At 37.2% G+C, this 21,141-nt stretch overlaps 1 protein-coding gene across 3 annotated transcripts in view; it reads left to right on the forward strand.

Annotated features, from left to right (window-relative positions):
• The window catches only part of plxna1a (plexin A1a), a 230,202-nt gene that overhangs the window by 108,147 nt on the left and 100,914 nt on the right, over positions 1–21,141 (forward strand). For all 3 annotated transcript variants that reach the window (XR_007927413.1, XM_051879527.1, XM_051879528.1), the window contains exons 4-6: positions 5,066–5,197; positions 20,036–20,136; positions 20,890–21,013. Coding sequence is in view for 2 of the 3 variants with exons in the window: in XM_051879527.1 (XP_051735487.1) it covers positions 5,066–5,197; positions 20,036–20,136; positions 20,890–21,013 (357 nt within the window). In the remaining variant the exon portion in view is untranslated. The remainder of the gene's footprint in view (positions 1–5,065; positions 5,198–20,035; positions 20,137–20,889; positions 21,014–21,141) is intronic.

The raw sequence follows: 21,141 nt of genomic DNA on the forward strand, positions 1-21,141 counted from the left end.
TTTATGCTGAGCGCTGTGTATGTGTATGTGTGTGTGTGTATATACTTTCAAACGGCTATGTTCAGCAAAAAAATCACTTTTTGTCTTGATAAATTTAGCTTTTCTAGTTAAAAATTGTTAATATTTGAATTCTACTTCCTTACATTGAAATTTAAAGTGCAATTCTGTACCCCATGTTCCCAGGTGAAAAAAAAAAGAAGTAAATTTCTATAATGTACTTAGTGTTCTATTTCCGCGGACTAATTTTGTACTTAATATACTAAATATATTTAGTTACCACTTATAGTACACTTGAACCTATAGTGTACTACAAGTGGTATCTAAATACATTTTTTTAATACAGAGATATTATATTAAAAGTGCATTTTAGTTAACATTTCATGGTGTCTCAAAATACACTTAGATGTTCTTAAGATTATCTTAAGTACTAAAGAAGAATTTTTAATATATTAAGTACAAAATTAGTGCACGAAAACACTTAAATTAAAATTGTACTTAAATTAAAATTCCAGAGTTGAATTGGAATTTAAAATAGATTCATTCAGTTGAGCATATTTCAATTCAGTATATACCACTTGGTATATATTTTCCATTTTGCAGTATTACCTCTTAATTTCATCTGAACAACCAATTTAGAATGATGTGGGGAAAAAAAGAAACATTGAAGTCAAACTGCAGCAGCAGGACAAAAAGAGCCTGTGGAATACCCAGCATGCTTTCAATCCTGCATTTCAAGTCAGCATCCTTTATTGATCATACTCCAGCGCGTTGATGTCAAGACACGAAATGTCCGAGAGCGACCTCATGGTCCGCACATTATCCGTGGCTGAGAGGGCACTAATGAAATTGGATTCAGGCTCATCTGGAAAGTGCCCTCCTGTTTGATTTAATTAGCCAAATGTCTCCGTTCCCCATCCAAGCTGGAGTAAAATGATTTTCAACAACGGAGAGTTGATGGGTCGCCACAGTCTCCGGCAGAGAAACGCCTGGGTTTTGTGACAAAACTCCTGTCAATCATTCACTCCGCCAAAGCTCTGATGGTATTTCAGTATATACTGAAATTTAGAGCTGCCTGTCAGGGACAACCTTCTTTTTCTTTTCTTTTCCCCCCCATTCGAATGCTTATATAAGACATAGCCACAAGCTCTTTTATGTCTACGATAGTTTATCATTGCACTGACTGTTGACCTCGCTGATGTCATAAGGTCACATACAAATTCAGACGTGCTTTACCAGAGACGTTGACGAGATTGAAAAGGCCAGACCTGTTTCAATTTGCTCTGAAGCCGTCAAGAGTGACCCTTCATTGAACCCTGGTCCACCTTAATTATTGTTCACCCATAGATGGGCATTAAGGAAGACTGCAGGGCTCTGTTTCTTAATTTATAGGTTCCTATTTTAGGTTATTACCCATTGCGCTCATTATGTGCAGTGTGCAGCAAGAGGCTAGACAGGTTTGCTTCTGTCCTGAAATGATTCTGTCATGACTTACCATAATGGGACCATAAACATAAGAAGATAATGCAAGTAGCAATCATGGAACATATTCATCTAATAAGAAGGTGTGAATTCAATATTTGTTTTGGTATGAATGATTTGAGTGCAGCACATAGGGAAGTCGTCCCCAAGGACATTCGCTGGTTTTTAGTTTAGTTTAAAGGTGAAGCATCGTTTAAAGGTACATTACAAAACTCTGTGCTCTCTATTGACCTCTGTGGTTGAAACATAGAATTGCAAGTTACTTGTTACATTATTATTATTTTTTTTATTTATTCGGTTGCACTTTGGCATTGTTAGATAAATCGGATGGTTTGATATGTAATATTGAAATACAAAATTTTAATTCTATATTTTAAATTTAACTTGTATATATACTTTTATTTAAAATGTGTGTGTGTGTGTGTGTGTGTATATATATATATATATATATATATATATATATATATATATAATTTTTTAATTAAAATACATATAATAAAATAAATAATACAATTATATTAAATTAAGCATTTTTTATTTTTTAAATATAACATTTTAATTGATAATTTTTAATAACAGTATTTGTACTGTAAACTTTTATTGTAGTGCTTCTGTGATCATTTGGGCTGTTCATGTAAATATGTCTTTGTGCCAGTCATTAACCGTCAGAAATGCTGCTGTATTTGTCAAAAGGTTAAGTCTTTAAACCGCAGTGTTTTCTTACCCAGGATGTGACTGAAAATATCTAAAGCAGAGACAGTAGCAGTAACCCTCCGGACTAAGGTGCTTTGGGATTCAGCAGCAGTCAGTAGGGAGAACTGGATTTGTTTTTGTTTTTTCACCTTCCAACTTCATCTCTCCTGACACCTTTATTGAGGCAGTGTGAGACAGAGGGTTCTCTAGCTCTTCCTGCTTCTTCCTGTTAAGGGGGAGATGGGCAATATGCCAAGAATCTGCAATTTGAAGAGTCATTGCACAATTATGTCAATCCGCACAACTCTAAAAAAGGGCGGGGAAATGCAGATGGCAACTCTTGCTCACCCTTGAAGAACAATTATATATGTTTATCCCATTTAATCAGTTTCATATGGCAGGGAAACTTGCAAGGGAGTTTGTTAGTTGCTATCTCCTAAAACTTAAACATGTTAAGCAGTTCCAAAAATGGCAATAAACCAAAGCATAGCAGTTGCCAGTATTTTTAGATTAGTATTCCTGTTCCATGCGGCTAAAGACTCTTGCCGTGCATTCTCCTGCTCGGACACAGGGGAAGATCCCTTCTCTCTCTCTTCCAGCTCGGTCCCACTGCAGGAACTTCAGCATAGCTTGGCAAGAGTTCCAGAAGGATTGGCTGAGAGAGAGGATGTGCCGTCCTTGAGCTGTTATCTGCCACTACTTCATAATGAACCCTGTCCCATGGGAGTAATGCTCAATGAAGTGATGGAGGGGGAACATGGACAACAGACTCCAACTCCCAGACTGCTTTGCTGTCATTTGACCCTCCATCACTAACTGAGCAACAATATACAGGGTTCCCACAATCATGGGGGAAACAATATTGTGTTACTCCCTAAAAAAGAAACTAATTGCGTTACTTAGTTATTTTTAGTTACATTACCTTTGTGTTACTTTTTCTCATCTGGGCTTGGCTTGCTTGCTTTTTTTTAATAGCAAAAAAATAATAATAATAATAATCAAGGAAAATGTAAAGGCCCTTTAAGTGAAATAAATTCGCCCCAGTCTGAAGAAAAATGCAAATTCATGCCTGTACAATAGAGGGCGCAGCTCAAACAAATCTTTCAGCTTTGCTGCCATTCTGGAATATCCTGCCTATTCTTGCCTATCAAGAATAGGACACAGGAGTAGAAAGTTCAACACTCTTACTTCAGCAATAACAAAAGAAAAAACACAAATGCTTATCTAAATTCATTTTTTCTTTTTAGTATGATTGAATTAGGTCATCGAACATCAGCAGCAAAGACATTGGTTAATAAAGTGAGATTAAATACAATAAGTATATTTGTGTTATTTAAAGGTGCAATGTGTTAATTTTTAGAAATATCTATTGACAGAAATGCAATATAATTTACATAACTATGTTTTCAGTGGTGTATAAAGACCTTGCATAATGAACCGTTATGTGTTTATTATGTTTTTTAGAATGAGCCATTTCTATCTACATACACCACGGGTCCTCTTACATGTTTAGTCGCCATTTTGCACCGCCATGTTTCTACAGTAGCCCTAAATGGACAAACTGCTTTACAGAGTGCGTTTGCTTGACTGTCTACTGTCTGCTGGCTCAGACGACGGCGTCTTTGTCCTGCGTTGGCCACAGTAGCTTCTCTTTATTGAGATTATTATTAACCTCACCATTAGATGCCGCTAAAATTTACACACTGCACCTTTAACATATTTAATTATTGTAGGTTTGCGTATTCTGAGTTTGCATTACATTTTATTCATGTTGAGGAATACTGAATCTGTTTTTGTTCAAGTGAGTAAATGCCTGCTCAAATGAGTCTTAGCACAGCACACACAACGCCTCTGCACTTACTCCCGATTTCTCTCAACATAGGGATAGGATAGTTGTCAGTCAATAAATGGGAAAACAAATTCTTAATTGCTGCTTAAAATAACTTAGATATTTTGTTGTAAATTTAAAAGTAATACATTACTAGTTACTTGAAAAAAGTAATCTGACTACATAACATTTTTTCCCATATAAAATTTTGTTCTATAAATGTGGCAGTTTACATGAGGCTATGTCGCACAGCTTTAGGTTTTAGTTAAAGAACAGAACTGCTGATTAAGTTCACTCTATTTTCAGATGTTTGTAGATGTAATTTTAGTTCTCTCGATCTGGCTGCAGGGTTTGACCCAGATAGGCCACACTGTCGACTCCCAGGTGTGGGCGGCCGAAAACTTCCTGCAACTCTTTCATTCTGTGCTGTGGACCTTTCTGAGGGAAACTGAACTGCTTTCCTAGCTTTTGTGTTTTTGTAAGTGGGTCGGATGGTGCTCTAGTGTACTCCGGTGCTGCAGGCGCTCTGTTCATTAGCAATGGGGTGGTGTCAGAGGGCCCAGGTAATGCGCTCCCACGGCACTCGGCGAAGGGGACGGTCATTAATCAGTGGGACACGGCACCGGACCCGAGCACATCATTAGGCCATGAAACACCACGGGATGCGGAGGTCACGCTCCCCTGACCCTGCATCAATAAGGTCGGGGATGGTGACTTAAAGGAGGGTGCCGTTCTGGGTGATGCTAGGGTGGGCCAAACTGAGGAAGGAAGCAGAATCGAGACTGCCTTTGTTATTGACCAAGATGCATTTGTTTAGCATGGGTTGAGACTGCTGTTACTCCCTTTTAAGCATTGATGTGAAGGCAGTGGAGTTAAGTGGCTATATTATGCAGCTTAGAGAGCCACCAAACCAACAACTTTCGTTCAATTTTCATAATAAATCCACTTTCTACCTTCTAAAAGCCAGAATGCTGCACAAAGTGAACAGCAAATCTAAAAACAGCAAATCAAAACAGCAAGTGTATTTGATCTTTAATATTCAACGTATATCTTTGTTTCTTTCAGATCTTGGTGAACTCCATTACCCAGCCTGCACTGCTGTATGAGAATGTGGAGGTGAGCGAAGGGAACCCAATTTTGAGGGACATGCTGTTCAGCCCTGACCATCAATTCATCTATACGCTCACAGAGAAAGAGGTAAGACTTCAGGGAGTGTGCTGTTTGGCTAGAATGTTCTGAGAGGCCCGACAGACAAGTTGTGCGGTTTGGTCACGCACCTTTCGAGTCCCCAGAGATACCAAATAGAAAGGTAAACACACAGAGAATGAAAATGAAGAGACACATTTTCCAGATTTTAGATTCTTCAGTTCAGAGTAGCTATTGTTTGCCTTGATTTCTGCATTTCTGCATTTGACAGATGCTTTTATCCAAAGCGACTTACTGTATGTTGGAATTTAAGGTTTACATTTTGTCAGATCATGCATTTCCTGGGAATCAAACCCAGTCTTTGGAGCCTTTACATCAAAAATATTTTTAAGATAATGAGAAACAGAAATTAATTCAGATGTACCCAAACCTTTGTTTGATAAGTGTATACCGTAGCTGGGTTGAACTTCAATTTTATAATTGTATGAATTTTGAAGATGCTTCACAACACAAACAAAAACTATTCAGTATGTGTATTATTCAATGTGCTGTTTTTTTATTCTGCACAGATCCACAAATGGTGAATTCGTTAGACTGTGTATGTGTGTGAGCATGTGTGAAAAAGAGAGACCCGGAACGTCTCCTGATTGTCTGCATGTGATATTCGACACTGTGTCAGCCCCCTTCCCACTTTTCCACACACACACACAAGCGGCGGCGCCTCTGGTAATTCACCACTTATCAGAGAAAATTGAGGAAGGGCTTCTCTGATCTTTTTTGATGGAAAAGAAAGCGTCCAAACCCGCCGTCACCCCCACCATCCCCCTTTTCACTTAGACCGAAGGCTGGAGAATTCTCTCTCTCCTCTTTTTCTCCTTCCGTCTCGCTCCTTCCTTTGTTTTCCTCTCGCCTCTTTCTTTGTGCTTTCATGTTCTCCTCACTAAGGGCTGATTGGAGTGCTTCCTGTCTTCCTCTCATTAAAGGGCATTTCCTTCATCACTGTAACCCCATTCACTCTCCGCTGGCCCACACCGCCTCTGATTAGAGCACCGCACCACAGCGCCAGACTCAAAAAGTCCTTAAACCGTGATCAAATCCAAACCTGAAAGCGTTTATTCTGACATTTAATGTCAGAGATTAAGAGGAAATTCATGTGACAGAATCATTGCAAGCGTTTAAATAATGTAACGTGTTATTCAGATATTCCTGCTGAGAAAAACGTAAGAGAGCTTTTAGAGTGGAAATAGCGAGAAACTATCACGAAAGTTCACGTTGATGGCTTGAAGATGGCTCTTGCGGAGGTGTTCTCTCCAGCTGAAGTCTGCACCAACATCCTTTGGTATTCATGGTAAACTAGATGAAAGAAAACCGGAAGCACCCTCACAACACTTTCTGTGAAACCCATGTTGTGCATTAGATAGATATTTGAATGCATTATAAAGCAATTTGATATGATCTTACAAAGTTTGTCCAGAACTTATATAAATGTCGTTGCTGCCAGATGGAAACCTTTTTTTTTTTTCTTTTTTTCATAAATCATTACTGTTGGTCACCCTTTACATATGACTATGGGTTTTGCAAATATTTAACCAATGAGCTTGTGACTAAGCCTCGTAACTCCATTGGATCCTCAAACTGTCGGTAAAACCCGACAGCTCGCCACCGCTCCACCCCGCCTCTATCGTGAATGAAGTGCTGCGCGCAGTTTGGACCAGAGATGGATTGGCTTGTTTGCAATGCAAGGGTAAATAATGAATTGGTCGATAAACTCATTGATAAACTCGCGCTGTTTGATTGACAGCTCCAGCGATTGTAAAGGGAGCTTTCTTTGATCACTTTCTTTATATAATTTAATCACCGTTTAAATAACAGATTAATTTTATCCTACTAAGAGAAACAACGCAAGCTGACCGTTAGTCACTGGTTTGATTTACTGGCACGTGAATAAAGAACATCTGACTGTACATGAATCATTAAATTTCAGATCAAGCATTAAAATTAACAGTTGCATTACTGTCGAGTCCATATCGTAAAAGTCTGTTTGCAAAGTCTGCGCAGAAATGCGGTTGATTTACCAAAGAATCCACAGTGAAATGTACCGAATACAAATAAATAAAGCTCAACTGAGACATTCACATTGTTGGAAATAAATAACCATATTCCTAGCATAAGGATCCTTTGAAAGGTAATGTTATTTTTGTCCTGTTTTATCGCTCTTCTCTCCTCATCTCACTAACATGCCAGTGGACGGGGCTAACGTTGCAATGATGAAGTAGGCGTTGATTTCTTCTGCGGAGGTGGCGTTTCACCTATCTATGCACATTAATAATCAATAAATTATTAAAAAAAAACAATAAAAGCTTTTATTTGACTAGCAAGGAAGTTTTCAGTTCTGAAACTTACAGGATATTCTTATAGTACGATGACCTCTTATATATCAAAAGCTCAAGGAAAAGTTGATTTCTTAATTCATGACCCCTTTAATGAGAATATTATTAAAAAACCAAACAAACATCCGAATGCATTACAGTACGAAGGTGTTATATGTGTGTGTATATATATATATATAACATCTGAAACACGGCTATGACCGCTTCACACAACGGTTCTGTGTATCACTACACAACACCCTTAACAACCACTCTTAGCAACGTAAACTGTATGTTCTAAATTGATATTGTTCATTGAAGCTTGCTGTATTATGTAGAAGAGTATTGTGATAAAAAGATCGAGTGAGTGAGTTTATTACCTGCATTCAGATTTAGCATTTTCCTTCAGGTCAGTCCTATGTTCATAATAAAAAATCTGTTGAAATGTTCGATGTATTATCTTGTCCTTTTAACAGTTAAGGGGTTTTCCCGTGACTGACAGCACTAGTCAAAGCATTTGTCAGTTGCATCTTGTTCCGTGTTCACAACAATTCAATCTTTTCAATGTAAAAGTCTTCGCTACTGACTGACACACTCATAAAGACAGTCTTTGCCGCCATCTAATGGCGTGAAAATGTACTGTTGCTGTTCACGGTCAGGGACTATTTTTTCCAGCGGAAGGAAGGCTTTTAGAAAAAGTTTACTTCGTGAAAGTTGCATTGATACATATTTCTGGCTTTAATATTTGTATTGTGTGGTAACTGTTTTATAAAAGAAATAAGGTATTCGAGGCTAGTGCTGTATCGTACTTCTTACTTTGTACTTCTTACATATTCATGGCTACACCTTTAAAGAGTCTAATGCATTATAAAACATGATTGTTGATTGTACATTATGCTCTAGATGGCTCCATGAATAGATAAGTATTATAATGTATTATAACTGCTTTTAATTATTCACAAGAACATGCAACTGATTCTAAGGGTATTATGGATACATTAAGAATACATTTAAAATACATTATATATACAGACTTCATAAAAAGTGTTAATATTCATTTCCCAATAATTGATTTTTGAAGATCTCACTAGCCCACGGGGCACATTCAAGAGTTCAAATGTACACCAGAAGTAAAAAACAAGGAGAAAACGTTTGTTCATATGGGAGCTGACCTCGTATCACTCTGTAATTTACAAACCAAGCCCAGCTGCTGACCTGTAACCTCACTGGGACCCTTAGATTTCAGATCCAGAGTAGTTTACTATTGAGTACAGTTGCTCACAGCACCGTTCTGCAACAGAGATTTAGTCTCTGAACTGAGGAGCTAGTCTGACAATGTTAGATGATTTTGCCTCTGCTTTGAATTTATTTACCTTAATGGTTCCCAATACACACACACACAGTCTAGACGTACAAAAACATGTTAGCTGCTCCAACACTGCGATCCATCAGCGCTTGGCGATAATTGTTTTTAATGTATCCACGTCTTCAGATGGAAAATGTTCTGTAATTGGTATAGATTGTTTCTGTATGAGTGCCTCTGATACGGACGGCGTGTAGATTGCATGTTGAGAGGGCGGGCTTGATAACCCTTCAACACATTAACTTAGTGCGAGGAGCGTTAGGCTAACGTTTTTTAAATGGAGCCGTGTGTATTCGCTCTGTGCTCGGACTGATATTGATTTAAGTGCGGCTGTAAATGGCTTTGTTGGGAAAGAAGGCTTTATGGAGGAAGAATATTTGAACTATTATACAAACGAGGGGGAGGAAGTGCTTCTCTTGCAGGAAGTTGTGCACATAGCTCTAGCGGTGGCCACACAGAGTGATGAACCGTCTCTCTGGAGGTTGAGAGCCATTGTAATGGAGATGAGAGCAGTGTTGCTGCGGTCAGCGTGCGGGTGAGAATGTAAAACCCTTAGGGTCAGATCATTGCTATGGAAGGAAAGCAGACAGACAGGCTTTGATTTCTTTAGCTTATTTACTTTCTTAATAAATGGTCCTGGTCTTTTTGTGAACAATTCATCAGTGACTGTTAGTTTAAAAAATGTTTGATTTTGCGCTTTCTGCCTCTCCGAAGTAACTTTTCTGGAGATGTAACCAATGTTTGGTGATGCTAGGGTGCTATTAGTGTTTCTGTGCAGTTAAAAAGGATTTTGTCAAGGATCAAAGTTGTAAATAAAATAAAATGATTGGAGTATGTTTTAGAAGAAAATACTATTTTAGCCTTTGTACATACATATATATATATATATATATATATATATATATATAAACCCTACACCAAATGTTTTCAGTATATTAACATGTAGTTATTTAACAGTGATGCTGCTGTTAACTAAAACTAAAAAGAGAACTATTTAAAAAATTGTTGTTGGCAATTGAAATAAAGCTGAAATAAAATATAATAAATAATACAAAAATGGTTTCAACTGTAAGGCTGTGTGTCCACCAAAGCATTTTTTCCGAGGCTAGCGTATTTTTCCAATTGTTTTCAATGGGAGCACCACGTTTTTAAAACGCCATGAGCGTAACGAGGCGCTGAGCATCTATTTCACAATCAATCTCTGAGCTCTCGGCTTTTACCGGTCATCGAGAGTTGAAGAATGTTCAACTTTGGGTAACGGTTAGTTCATCACTGTCACTTTGTACCCAGCCGTCCAATCACAGTGGAGGAGGGGCGGGACAAATACAACACCGACCAACCGAAACATTCTGCTTGTACAACATCAACAGATGACAACAAGCAGCATAATAATGGAACAAAATCATTTAAAAGAAGAGCCAGAGCAAATACTTTACATTGTATCGACATTTTTTTTATATAGAAACAGTACAGAAACAAACTAGATACTAGTAAACTTCCGCAGATATTCCTTATCAGTAGCAAGCAAAGAGTCTCAACTGAAAAAAACGCTGTGCTGCCAAAGCGCTCTCAAGCCTAGCGTTTTCAGCTGGCTGAAAACGCATTGGTGGGCACGCGGCCCAAGTCAAAAGAGCCCACCCAGAAGGTTTCTTTGGCATTCGAATGTGATATGACCCAAGCCGTATCTACAGTGTAAGTATGTGGGAGTTGTTTGATTGTTTTATCGTCTGCCACATGAAATTCATCATTTTTATTTCTTTAAAATTAGTAGCATGCCTCTCCTCAACAGAGTTTGATATGAGGTATCATTCATGTATATGGATCATGTAAAGCTATATACATGTAAATAGCTCCAAAGTATAATACTATCATTTTATACTTAAAATAAAACTTAAACCGGGCTAATGGTTTGCTGGTCTTAGAGGGGTTTGATGCAATGTCTTTTTTTCAGCAGGCTTAATGGTTTTATTCCTAAGTAATCAATTTCATAGTCCACTTTTCGCGATCGAATCAAAGCCTAATGGATAAAATCAAGCCCCATCCTGCATTGTTTCGTACTACAATATTTTGTCACAGTTTCCATTTGCATTGCTGTTATCTTTAAGTGCATCTGTACATTTCAGCCGCAAATATGTTGAAATGCATGCTGGTTTATTGTGTCCACCTGCAGCGCTGTATTCTGCAGGTACTGGAGTGGGTTTGGATGTACAGGATGAGGTGAATGAGTTTCACAGACCGCTCTCTCTCTTAGTCTGTAGCCGCTGCACACCAAGACCCAGAGGACCGAGCAAAAGAGAGAAGTGGAAATTAATTGGTTTGAAGCAATTTGTTCTGTCTTCTTTCCTTCATCTATCTTTTTTCTTTTCTTTCTCCCCTCTCTTTTAAGTGGTCCTCCTCCTATGGAGGAAGGAGTCAATGGGAGAGGTGCCCCAGGGGTCATTTTCTTTCAAATAGCGGGTCCTCTCTCTCCCTCTCGCTCTGTCTCGCTGAGATATTGCCGCCTCTTTGAGAACTGACAGCGGTCGTGGGAGATAGATTGTGATTGGATCACTCCGGCTTCCTTGAAGCCATCTTTCATTAATTTTTCTCTCCCCACATTCACTTTTTTCCCTGTTTATCGTAATCTGAGGCATCTCGCCATCTCTCTTGTCAACAGCACCGGCTAACAAGCCTCTGTTGCGTCTCTCACTTGAGTCACGTATTTTTTCCTCCAGGTTTTATTATGTTTGAGAAGGTGGACGACCGGCATTCTCTCGTGAAAGCCAGAGATGTTATTGTTCCCCTTTTGAATCTAGCGAACAGAAACTTTCAAGACGATCCGTAAACACAATCACACCGTAATCCGGCATTCCGATCCGTCCCGCATTTTAATATGCTGACTTCCGTACCTCAGGCTTACAGAGATATCACACAGCATTAGAGAAGAGACCAGGACCCTAATGTTCAGTGATATTGCTGTTTCTTTCCCCATTTCTCGCTGATCTGGGGGAAGATGTGCCGTATGTCGTCCACGTCCGCCTCCCCCTTTACTCCTTACATTTTTTTTTTCTTTCTCCATTTGTATCTCTTCATTGGATAATAGAAACGGCAGGCGGAGGCGCATGTTGTGCCTCAAACATCAAAAACTCCATTTCGTTGGGTTGACAGAACAATTTTCCATTTCCCATATTCACACCCACTTAATTAAAAGTTGCTGATAGCCCCGGCATCTCTTTCCGCCGCTCTGGGGTCCGCGGGAAGACATAAAGCTGTCCCATACTAAGCGAGAAGAAACTTCGATTAGCGTTAGCTTGATTTAAACAGCGCTCGCTGCCGTTCGGACGATAAACTTTACAACGTTTATCTGAGGCTTGGAGGAATTTCTGAAAAAAAGTCCATCAATGGATTTGTCAGTTTGGTATATTGCTCATGTAGTTTGGAGAGATATTGTTTATGCTTTTTGGTTGACTCATGAAACCTGTCAAGAACGTATCCGGCTCATATTTCACATCAAAATGAAAAGAAAGAAATATAAAATTATATTTGGACTTCAAGAAAATTAATTGGTTGCATTTTGACAATATATTCATGATTTTGAAGCCCATTCAACCTCAAAAATCTTGTAAGGCAAAAAATCTCAAAATCCCATTCTCATTACTGTAATGAGGAAGAATATTTACTATAGTTACTATAATATATGAGAATATATACTATAATTACTATAATCTCTTATTTTATGCTTAAATGTGCACAATTGCTATAAAAATGTCAGTGCAAACAGTCCTAATGGTACTACAAATACAGTAGACTCTTGCCTATTTTTTTTTAAATCCCTTTACGAAATGTATAATAATATATTATAATCAAATTTGTAATTTATATTTATGTTTAAAAATATATATAATAAAAATCTATATATTGTAGCTTTTATTTCAAATATTCAAATATTTTTTTGGTGTGAAACACGACCTGGACATGTTTCTGTGAGACCTGACCCTTTCCCCCAACTTTCAACAGCGGCGCTTGGCTCCATCACTGAGTATAATGCCCAGTGTGTGTCCGCTGTGGGAGCATATGTAGGTTTGAAGGCATGTGTGTATATTTGTACATGCGTATCACTCCCTCTGTTAGAAGCTTTTGATCATAATGACAGAGCTTGTATTGTTTCCTCACATAGCTGCACCTCATGGCTTCTGTGTAACACAGTACAGTGAGGAAACTCTACACGACTCTCTCTCTCTCTGAAGGTCAGTGTTCTTCTGTACTCCTCTATCAGAGGGCCGAGAGGAAGTATCAGCTGGCTGTAATCTGATTTGTGTGGCGGACGTCTTAATATAGGCAATGTGACAAGAAGGAAGGAGAAACTGCCAGCTCTTCAGTTCACTGTATGTGTGTGAGTGTGTGTGTGTGTGTGTGTGTGTGTGTTCAAGTAGTAATAAATGTACATGCTATCAGTCACAAGTTTGGACACACTTGACTAAATTTTCGTTTTAAATCTTAATAACATTTCAATCTGAAAGTTTATGCTTAAATACTTTAATTTAATTTTATAGACTAATATAAACAGATGACCTGAATTTCTTAGAAAAATAAAGTTATAGTAATGACCTGAATTTCTTAAAGTTATATTAATGTACAAAATAATAGTAAGAATAAAGAAAAAAAACATCTATATCTGTGTGTGTGTGTGTGTGTGTGTATATATATATATATATATATATATATATATATATATATATACTGTATATGGGTCAGTGACGTGAAGGGTTTTTTTGTCCAAAGGCCTTAATAATAATAAAAAAACAAAGATATGACATCCAAAGTATGTAAGGTAGTACAACAAATCTCTTTTATTGAATCCAAAAGGTTTTAATTATATTTTGCTACATATAAAGGTAAGATTTTGAAGGGTCAAAAGGTCATTCGGTTTAACCGTCCAAAGGCCAATACAGCCATTTCATTTGTGATTAAATATCTTAAAATGTAATAAATATATATATATTTTGTTGTGAGAAAGTATTTCTGGAAAAATGAATTTCATTGATGTCATTCGGAGTAACCAATATAAAGGGACCATTTTAAATCAAGTCATGCAGTCTATCATGTGACAGGATGTGACATCATTCAGACACCTGCAAAGGACCACATGGTCATGAAGCAAAGTAACTAACTCTCTCTTAACTATTTGAAAAATTCATGTTTTCACTTGCTCATACGCATGTTCCGAAACAGCAGGTCATTCGGTACAACTGCTATAAAACATGGAAAATGTTGTAATATTTTAAAAACTTGTTCTAAATATAAAATGTTTGATTGTCCTTTTGCTAGCTAGCTAGAGATCAGCCTGTTAGCACTGTTTGAAAATATCGTCATTTGGTATAACCAAAAGTTTCATTCGGAAAAAATGAAATTTTGGTTAAACCGAATTACTTTTTGGTGAGAAATTTTGTCCATCTTGTAAAAAAATGAGAAAAGCGGTGTTAATTGATTACCACATAATCTCATTATTAACACTTACTAAAACTTCAAAATTAATTATATCTCCATTATGTTTTTTTATACTTTTAAAAAACTTATTCGTCAGTGACCCATATATACACACTCACACATACACTTTTATTATTATTATATATTTTTTAAGATTTTCCTATTGTGCCTAGAGAAGTGGTTGGGCCATTTGAATTTAAAGTGTGTCCAAATTTTGACTGGTGTAAACACGACTACAAAGGGAAAGACACTTACAGCAATTAAAACCAAATCACAGTTCACTTTACAGCTGGACGAGGCCATTTATAGCCTTCACACACTCATAATTTTCATTCTTTTGCTAGCTTTTCTTCTCTGCTAGCCTTTTTTTCCTCATTCCGTCATTTTGCAACACTTAATTTGCTCTTTTTTCCCTTCTCACTGTGATTTTACTGAGGAGATCGTCCAGACGTGACATAGTGACCAAGTGAGCCATTCCAGATGCCAGATGTTGCCATGGTGATATCCATAAACCATGCACGTTGCACACACACAAATCCTTGAATGTGTGCTGGTATTGATAAAGCAGGAGGTTTATTGAGCTCGTAGCTGGAGACTCTACTGACATGTAGCAGTGAGCATTTGTGCGTTCAATAACACTCTGCACCGTGAAGGCCATTTCTTCTCGCATATTTGCCCTGTGAGAAACATGGATGGAATTTCGAGTTTGTATTAGCGTTTGACAGACATTTATTGGAGGTAAAATAAAGAGATTGAAAAATTAAGTCAATGAAATACCAAACTTTAATTATGTTTTATTATTTGTTTATCATGTTAACGGGCGTTTGCTTTATATAACCCAGGCAAAAGCTACCATTTAAAACTAATTATAGAGTAATTTAAGTATGTAACCAAAATTGATCTTAAACTAGGAGCTGTAGATTATATCTGTCTAAGTGGGTGACAAATATGATGGCAGGGCTTCAGCGGGGGCGGAGTCTGAATGTCAGCACACTGTGGTAATTAGACATACTGTTGATTATACTGTCAAGTTAGTGCCTTGGAAAGTATGTCTGATATAATAAAACAATTCTTTTCTGGGTCTTTTGCCACTTTATTGATGAAGACAGTAGAAAGAGAACAGGAAATCATCAGAGAGAGAGAAAAAGGGACAGATTTGAACCCACATGTCTCAATTTCTGTAGAGCATGTGCAGTAACCGCTAGTTCGTGTCTCTAAAAATTGGAAAGTCATCTATTTATTGTTTCATACCTCAAAATATAACATTTCAAACAAACTTAAAGGGATAGTTCACCCAAAAATGAAAATTTTGTCATCATTTACTCACCCTCAAGCAGATCTCTCCCCCATTGACTACCATAGTAGGAAAAAAAAAATACTATGGTAGTCACTGGGGGGCGAAATCTGCTTGGTTACAAACATTCTTCCAAATATCTTCCTTTGTGTACAGCAGAACAAAGAAATGTATACAGGTTTGGAGCAACTTGAGTGTGAGTAAATGATGACAAAATTTTCATTTTTGGGTGAACTATCCCTTTAACGTAAATCTGATCAGTGAAAAGGAAGCGAAGAGAAACAACAGGGTGTTATTTATAATTGTAAAGTTTTGATTTAATATTTTTATTCTCGTTCAGTTTATAATTTTGCTTGATAATTGAAAAGGTACACTACCATTTAATATTTTTTTAATTTTTTTTTTAAGAAATTAATGCTTTTATAAAGCAAATATGTTGTGAAGTGACTAAAGATATATGCTTTACCATGATTTTACTATAGTTAAGAACCCCCCGTAACTGTAGTAAAATCACACCGTGCAGCCTCAAGTTGGCTCATTAAAATATTCCTCCACACCAATATGATTATAGACGTCAATATTCAATATATAATTAAATATTAAGTATATTTATCAGTCTATCTGTAGAATGTTTACAGTTGCCACTTATTAAGGTTTCAATTGATATGAGGTCACTGCGGTCACTGTTTTGGCTGTACAGATGAAATATAAGTTCAGATTTGGCGTTACAGATGTGTCCCGACAGTTGTATGACCGCAGATGTTGCGTCCTAGGATGCTGTTTATCATTGAAACGGTGTTTGGACTCTCAGGGTGACCTTATCACCCTGACTCAGATTAACCATGGACATTTACCCCACAGGGCTTTCATCGGTTTGATGGCGATACATAATTTATGTTTGGTGTGGGAGACATTCTTTAAGAAATGGAACCTATATTAGCAGAGCTTTACTTCTGCAGCTGGGCTTAATGGGGCTCTGGAGCAACAAGTACTGTCACCGTGTACCAAGAGACAACCTGCAAATGGTTTTGGCTCTCTCTTTCTCTCATTCTCTTTCTTTTTTTCATTCATCCTCTCCCTCTAGGCTGTGTCTGGCTTCCTGGCCATGATCTATGGTTTCATCTGCCATTTCTTCTTTTGTGCGTGGCCAAATTGAAGATAGATGAACAGGGAGGGCTTAGAAGGGGGGCGTTAAAAGAAAGAAAAGGCCTCCTAGTCTAGAAAGTTTGTTCTTTCTAAATTAGGCTGTGTCATTTTAGGGGGGAGGGGCAAAAGAATGACCTATTCATTTGGACTGTGTGTTCATGGAAAATGTGCACTTGCTCTCTGAGGTGTGTGTGTTTTGGGGATGAAAAAATAAGCCATCGATCATCACAGCCAGCTTTAGAGCATGACCAATTTTTGGCCCAAATTGCACAGATGGCGCAATTACATGCGCTGGGTTCGTCCAAACCTCACCAAGAATAAAGAAAACACACCATCCTCAATTACATCTGCTCAGACCTTCTAAGATATTCGGTGTTCAAATTCTGACAGGGCTCAGGAACGAAACGTTGTGAACTGAAAATGTGCCAGCGATCAGTACTGGCACACTTTAGGGCATATTTATATTTTATTTTTTGTTAAACCTTTTATTTGATATATTTTTATTTTATAAAAATGTATCTTTTTATTTTCTGTACTATTTTATATTATTTTTTTATATTATAATATATTCAATTAAAATATTATTTTGTTTTATTTTCTTCTTTTTTATATTTAGTTTTTGTTATATTTTATGTATTTTATTTTCTTGTATTTTCTTGTATTTTTATATTATTTTATATTTATTAAACATTTTATTTTATATTTATTTTATAATATTTTATCATATTTAATGTATGTATATATATATATATATATATATAAAATTTTGCATGTATTTTTACTTTTTTATTGAAAAACAAACTGTCAACTGTCTGTTTTTATTTATTATTCTGTTGTTTTTGTTTTGTTACACTCTTATGGGGGGTCCAGGCTAATTTCAGAACCACTGAGTTGGAACACAACTGAATGTTACTACGCTCTCTGATTAAGATACTTTCCCATTGTGACCCAAATGCCTCGTGCCTCATTTTGCAGATGTTATTTATATTTAATACACCCCTTGCTTCTCCTCCTCCTCCTCCTCTTGTAGAGAGATGAATGGTTTCTCTTTCAGCCGTTTAAATAGAGAGGGATGAGAGCTCTCTCTCTCGTATGAATGGCTTCTCTATAATAGTCTCCAGCCCTGACGTTTAAACAAAGAGCAGAGGTAGGACACAATACTCAACTCTCCGATTGGAAAATCGGCTTAATTGAAATGTTCCAGACACCGAACACTCCCAACCCAAAAAAACTGCAATCTCTCATTCTTTTATGGCAGACCCCAAAAACTAGAACCACACTTTGTATTTAATATGTCAAACTGTTGCATCAGTACTGTATTGTTGGCCATTTTCTTGGTCTTTTTTTTTTTCTTTTAATCCTTTCGTATTAGGCCTACAACCTCAAAAATCACAACGTAAACCCAGTATATTTTGCACTTTATATATATATTAGGGCTGCTCTCTAATAGTCAACTAACCGTTAGTTGACGAGAAGAGTCGACCAAAATTGGCATTAGTCGGTTAGTGGTGAAATCACGTACAGATTGTTAATGACAGAAAATCCAAACATTCGCCCATCATTTATCATTCATCAACCTCAAATATGGCTTATCACTTGAAACATGTAAGTAGCAACTTTACAAGTCAATCTAACGTTAACCTAGATAAATGTGCGCTATTATTTGGCTCAGTGTAGTGCCGGTGATCACTTGCATTTAACTTATACTCCGTAATTTTTGGTCATACAGATAAGAATAATCCAACATTCAAAACTGTAAATGGTTTGCTTTTATTTCTGTAAACTCACAATAACAAAACGTTATGCTTTTGTAAAATAATGAAAACAAACAGGATCGCTTTCTGCCGTCTCGGTCTCAAGTGAACTTGAGCACGTCACAAAAATGAACCGAAACTCAGCATATACTTGCCTCACAGACATGATAAATATATCTGTGGAAAGCTTGAAATGTTTTAAAATGAACCGAATCAAATCTAAAACAAATATTCTCAGATTATATAATTCATATGAAACATGCATATAGGCGCGTCCAGTACTGCAGAGATGATAAGTCAGCATCGCCGACTTCATCTCTGTAGCCGAAACCCCACAAAACACTAGTTTATCAATAAGTTATTAAAATGTTCAGACAGTCTTCTTCTGTTTTTTTTTTTTTTTTTTTCACGCCACATTCATAGTCATTACGTTTGCCGGTGCGCTGCTGCAAGCTTTATGCATCCGTTTGAGCGCTGGCTAGGCTGTGTTATATGTGATTGTGTTATATATAGACGATTAAAGGTTTATTATTATGATTTAAATGGTTTATTAATATAAACGCACAAGCTTTTTTTGAGCTAGTTGCAAACATCCTTTGATGCCTATATAAATAAAAAATGCTGTCTAGGTAGGCAGCTGTCTAGATTTGGAATGGAGCCATTGAGTATCCTAGGTGCCGATCGATTGCCAGTCAGACATTATGATGGCTGAATGAAACTATATGAAAGTAGACGTGTAGATATTTCTCAGCGTGTTTCAGCCAGCTGTTTTCTCTGTTGGACATTTGTAATATGCAAGGTGTCTGTGTGAATGAGTTAGTGTGTGTTTGTTGAACTGCTGACAGTGATGGTGAATGTGGCGACCTCTGTTTTGGGCCGCAGTGCTCAGATTTCACATAGCACTCTGAAATCATCAAGCAGGTTGATCATTTGATATTTCCACCCGTCTGTCGTGCCATAGCAATGCTGTAATTGTGGGTTCGATCCTGCATTAACATGATAAAATGTATAGCCTACCTTGAATTCAAAGTAAGCCACTTTGGATAGAAGCATCTGCCAAAAGCAAAAGTAAAAACAGGAGTTTCCTACAACCAAAACTAAACTGCATCTATAAATGCGCACTAAAACTCAACCTTAATTGCTAAAGACGCTAATGCCATTTGCTTCCATTGCTATTTCCTTTTTTTTTTTATACTGTTTTTTAAAATGGGAGATCAGTCAAAGATTTTCTGTGCTATATAACGTTATGCAACAAATGCTGTCAAATGAGCTTTACTTGAACATTTCTCACAGGACACTTCCAGTCAGACTCTAGTGTTAGCATATTGCTAAGCTAACGGCTCATTACACAGCTACAGATACTGAGTGGAAAAGTGCACTTTTTTTATTAGATGGAACTATTTTCTAACTGCACCTGGAAATAAAAATACATAAATACATAATACATAAAAACTAGTGAGATTTTGAGAACTAATTACGAGGCTGGTGTGTCTGTAGGTGAGCCGGGTGCCGGTGGAGAGCTGTGAGCAGTACAGCAGCTGTAGCGAGTGTCTGGCTTCTGGTGATCCCCACTGCGGCTGGTGTGTCCTGCACAGTGTGTGAGTATCTGCACCTCCTGACCCCACAGCTGTGAGCACACACATACACACACGTTTACATGGCTATATGAATGGGGACATACTGTAGACTCTTTTGTTTTTAATATGAAGCTAATTGCTTTGCTTATATTAAGCGTGACGGAACAGGTTTACAGCGACAATTTGTCTGTTCACGCTAAAAATGCTTTGCTAAGAGACACAATAACAGCCAATCAGAACATATGTGATGTTAAATATATTAGTCAATGAGATTATGGATCAATAAGGAAAAGAGAAAGCAATATCCAAAAGCAAATACTATCAAATTATGTACTACGCTTGATGAAGAACTTGCTTTTTGATAGTTATTCTAGCATTTTGTAGAAGAAAAAAACTTTATTATCTTTTATTTAGAAGGTTTTTAGGGACAAATTTTTCTAGTTGCACAAATGTTTTTGTTTTCTTTAGCGTTTTTTTTGTGTTGTGTTGTGTTTGGTTTGGTTTAAGTTTTGTTTGCTTTTTGTTTTTATTTGGTTTGGTTTGGTTTGGTTTTATTCAGCAATGCCTTTGGGAGTTTGTGGGGGTCCTGAACTCCACCAGAACTCCTCAGTTCAAAATACTACTAAGTTTTCCTTCATCATCACACAACGCAGTGTTACCTTCCCAATCTAATCAGCTTACTAATAAAGAATGTGCTTGATCTCCCTGGTTGATGTTTCTTAGAAATTGATAGTAATGGTGTTGTCCCTCCTGCTGAGTGATATTTGTGTTTAGATGTTCACGTAAGGACCGCTGTGAGAGAGCTGATGAGCCCCAACGCTTCGCCTCCAGACTGGAGCAGTGCGTCCGACTCACGGTGCAGCCCAGCAATATTTCAGTCACCATGTCTGAAGTTCAGGCAAGTGTGTGTGTGTTTGTTTGTGAATTTTATTGTGATCAGATTATGATTTGGAAAATTGAAAACATGTTGTTGTTGTTGTTGTTGTTGTTTTTGCATTTTTTTATTGTCCTTTCACAACTTAAAAA

This window comes from Ctenopharyngodon idella, chromosome 22 (assembly GCF_019924925.1).
Source record: "Ctenopharyngodon idella isolate HZGC_01 chromosome 22, HZGC01, whole genome shotgun sequence".
NCBI classification, from domain to species: domain Eukaryota; kingdom Metazoa; phylum Chordata; class Actinopteri; order Cypriniformes; family Xenocyprididae; genus Ctenopharyngodon; species Ctenopharyngodon idella.